Raw genomic sequence first — 1,965 nt, forward strand, 5'->3', positions numbered from 1 at the left:
CTACCTGCAGGCCAGAAGCGACACGGTGTTTACTGTGTAGCTTTTTGCCATCCTATTCAGACCTTGTCTCGGTCTCTGGGGTTGAGTCCTAGGAATCTGCATTTGGGCAGGCTGAGTGGGTGCTGATGCATCCCAAAGCTCAGGGGCCACGTGTTCTGGACACTCATCTGGCACCTGGCCCCAACAGGAAAGTCCCGCCCCCTCAAGCCCGCCTATCTGGCAACTCAAAGTCTCCAGGCTTGCGAGTTACTGATTAACCCTAGGTCTGGAGAAGAGAAATAATAACAACAGATGCCAAGAAACAAGCCGGGCAGCCCTGGAGCGGAGGAGTGCCAGACAGCTGCTGTGAGCAGGCACCGGGGGAGAGCCGGAGGGGAGTTGGAACCTCCAGCGCCGGGTGGGACTTCCTCCAGGCCCCAGCGACACCAGCAGGCGCTCCCGGCGGATGCTCGGGCGCTGAGCAGCTGAGACCTGCCTGCTCCGTGCCCAGAATGGCCTGTGCCGAGGGCTTGCAGCAGCCCCAGGCAGTCTTGGCAGGCGCCACCACCACGGCCGTAGCAGCCGCAGGTCTCAGCCGCGGTCCCCCCGGCTCCGTGGAGTGCGAGCTGGAGTGCCTGGTGTGCCGGGAACCCTACAGCTTCGCCCGGTCGCCCAAGCTGCTGAGCTGCCAGCACACCTTCTGTGCCGTCTGCCTGAAGCTCCTGCTGTGCGTGCAGGAAGACGCCTGGTCCATCACCTGCCCGCTGTGCCGAAAGCTCACGGCCGTCCCTGGGGGCCTCATCGGTAGCCTGCGCAACCAGGAAGAGGTGGTGGGATGGCTGTCCCAGCCGTGCCGCGAGGTGCAGCTCTGTCCTCAGGAGCTGACAGGCCCAGCTGCCTCAGCCACGGCGCTCCCCAGCTCCGTGGGAGAGGACGGGCCGGGCACAGTGAGTGCCAACCGCGTGGCAGCCCGGCGCCTGGCTGCGCACCTGCTCCTACTGGCCCTGCTCATCTTCGTCATCCTGCCCTTCATCTACCCAGGCGTTATCCGGTGGGTGCTGGCACTCATCATCGCCCTGGCCTTGCTGATGTCCCTGCTCTTCTGCTGCCACCCCCACAGCCTGGGCACCCCCAGGACTCTCTTCTGCGGAGAGCAGAAGCACAGCGAGATCGCCTCCATCGCCTGAGTGCCCCGGGCCTGGGCAGCCCCTGCTGCCCGCTCTGGGTCTGTGACTTCCACTGGAACAGGGTAAGGGGCCGCGAGCTAAGACTGGATGCCTCGGGATCGCCCGCCAGCTGCACTTGCACATGGAAGCCCAGACGCCCAAATCAGGTCAACAAGGCCACCCTGGGCTGATGGGCTCGCACCTGCCCTGGGGACAGCGCAGCTAACCTGGCGGGGTGGGAAGGAGGCACCGACCACCGGCACGCTCCAAGGTGGCCTCCTGTTCCTCTTATTCCAATGCTCCTGGCTTTTCTTTATAGAACCTGATGCAAGTATGGAAAATATTGGTCCTGCTGCAGAGCAAAATAGAACCGGGACTCTTTTTATTATTATTTTTTTAACCGATGTGGCCCTTGTTATTTCCTTGCTTTAGTTTGATTTGGTTTGGTTTGATGGCACTTTGTTCCCATTGCTGGCTGTTACACATTTTCCCTCTTGGGAAGCGGGACGCCCACCGGGAGTCGGCTTCTGCTTCCTCCAGTGCTGGCCATTGTGCCCACCCCCTCTCCTCGCTTGAGGTCCTGGTTGTTTGGGTCTCCCACTGAGTCACCCACAGGGTGGGAAGGAGAGAAGCTGATGCCTCCGCTGCTGTGGAGTGGGGGTGGGGGGAGCCCCACCTGCGGCCAGCAAAGTGGGGAGGGCTGGAAGAGGAGGAGGCTCTGGGAATTACTCCCAGCATCCCTGCACCCCCAGATTTCCCCAGCGCTGCACCATGAGACCCTGACTTAACAGAGACCCTTGGGGTTCGGAGGACTGTGCCC

At 62.0% G+C, this 1,965-nt stretch overlaps 1 protein-coding gene across 1 annotated transcript; it reads left to right on the forward strand.

Moving 5' to 3' along the window:
• The first annotated feature begins 296 nt into the window (after positions 1 to 296).
• Positions 297 to 1,545, forward strand: RNF186 (ring finger protein 186). The gene has a single exon (XM_008265780.4). The coding sequence runs from the start codon at positions 492 to 494 to the stop codon at positions 1,164 to 1,166; it is 675 nt and encodes a 224-aa protein (XP_008264002.3). The 5' UTR covers positions 297 to 491; the 3' UTR covers positions 1,167 to 1,545.
• Positions 1,546 to 1,965: the final 420 nt, after the last annotated feature.

The sequence above is a fragment of the Oryctolagus cuniculus genome, chromosome 7, assembly GCF_964237555.1.
Source record: "Oryctolagus cuniculus chromosome 7, mOryCun1.1, whole genome shotgun sequence".
In the NCBI taxonomy this organism is placed as follows: domain Eukaryota; kingdom Metazoa; phylum Chordata; class Mammalia; order Lagomorpha; family Leporidae; genus Oryctolagus; species Oryctolagus cuniculus.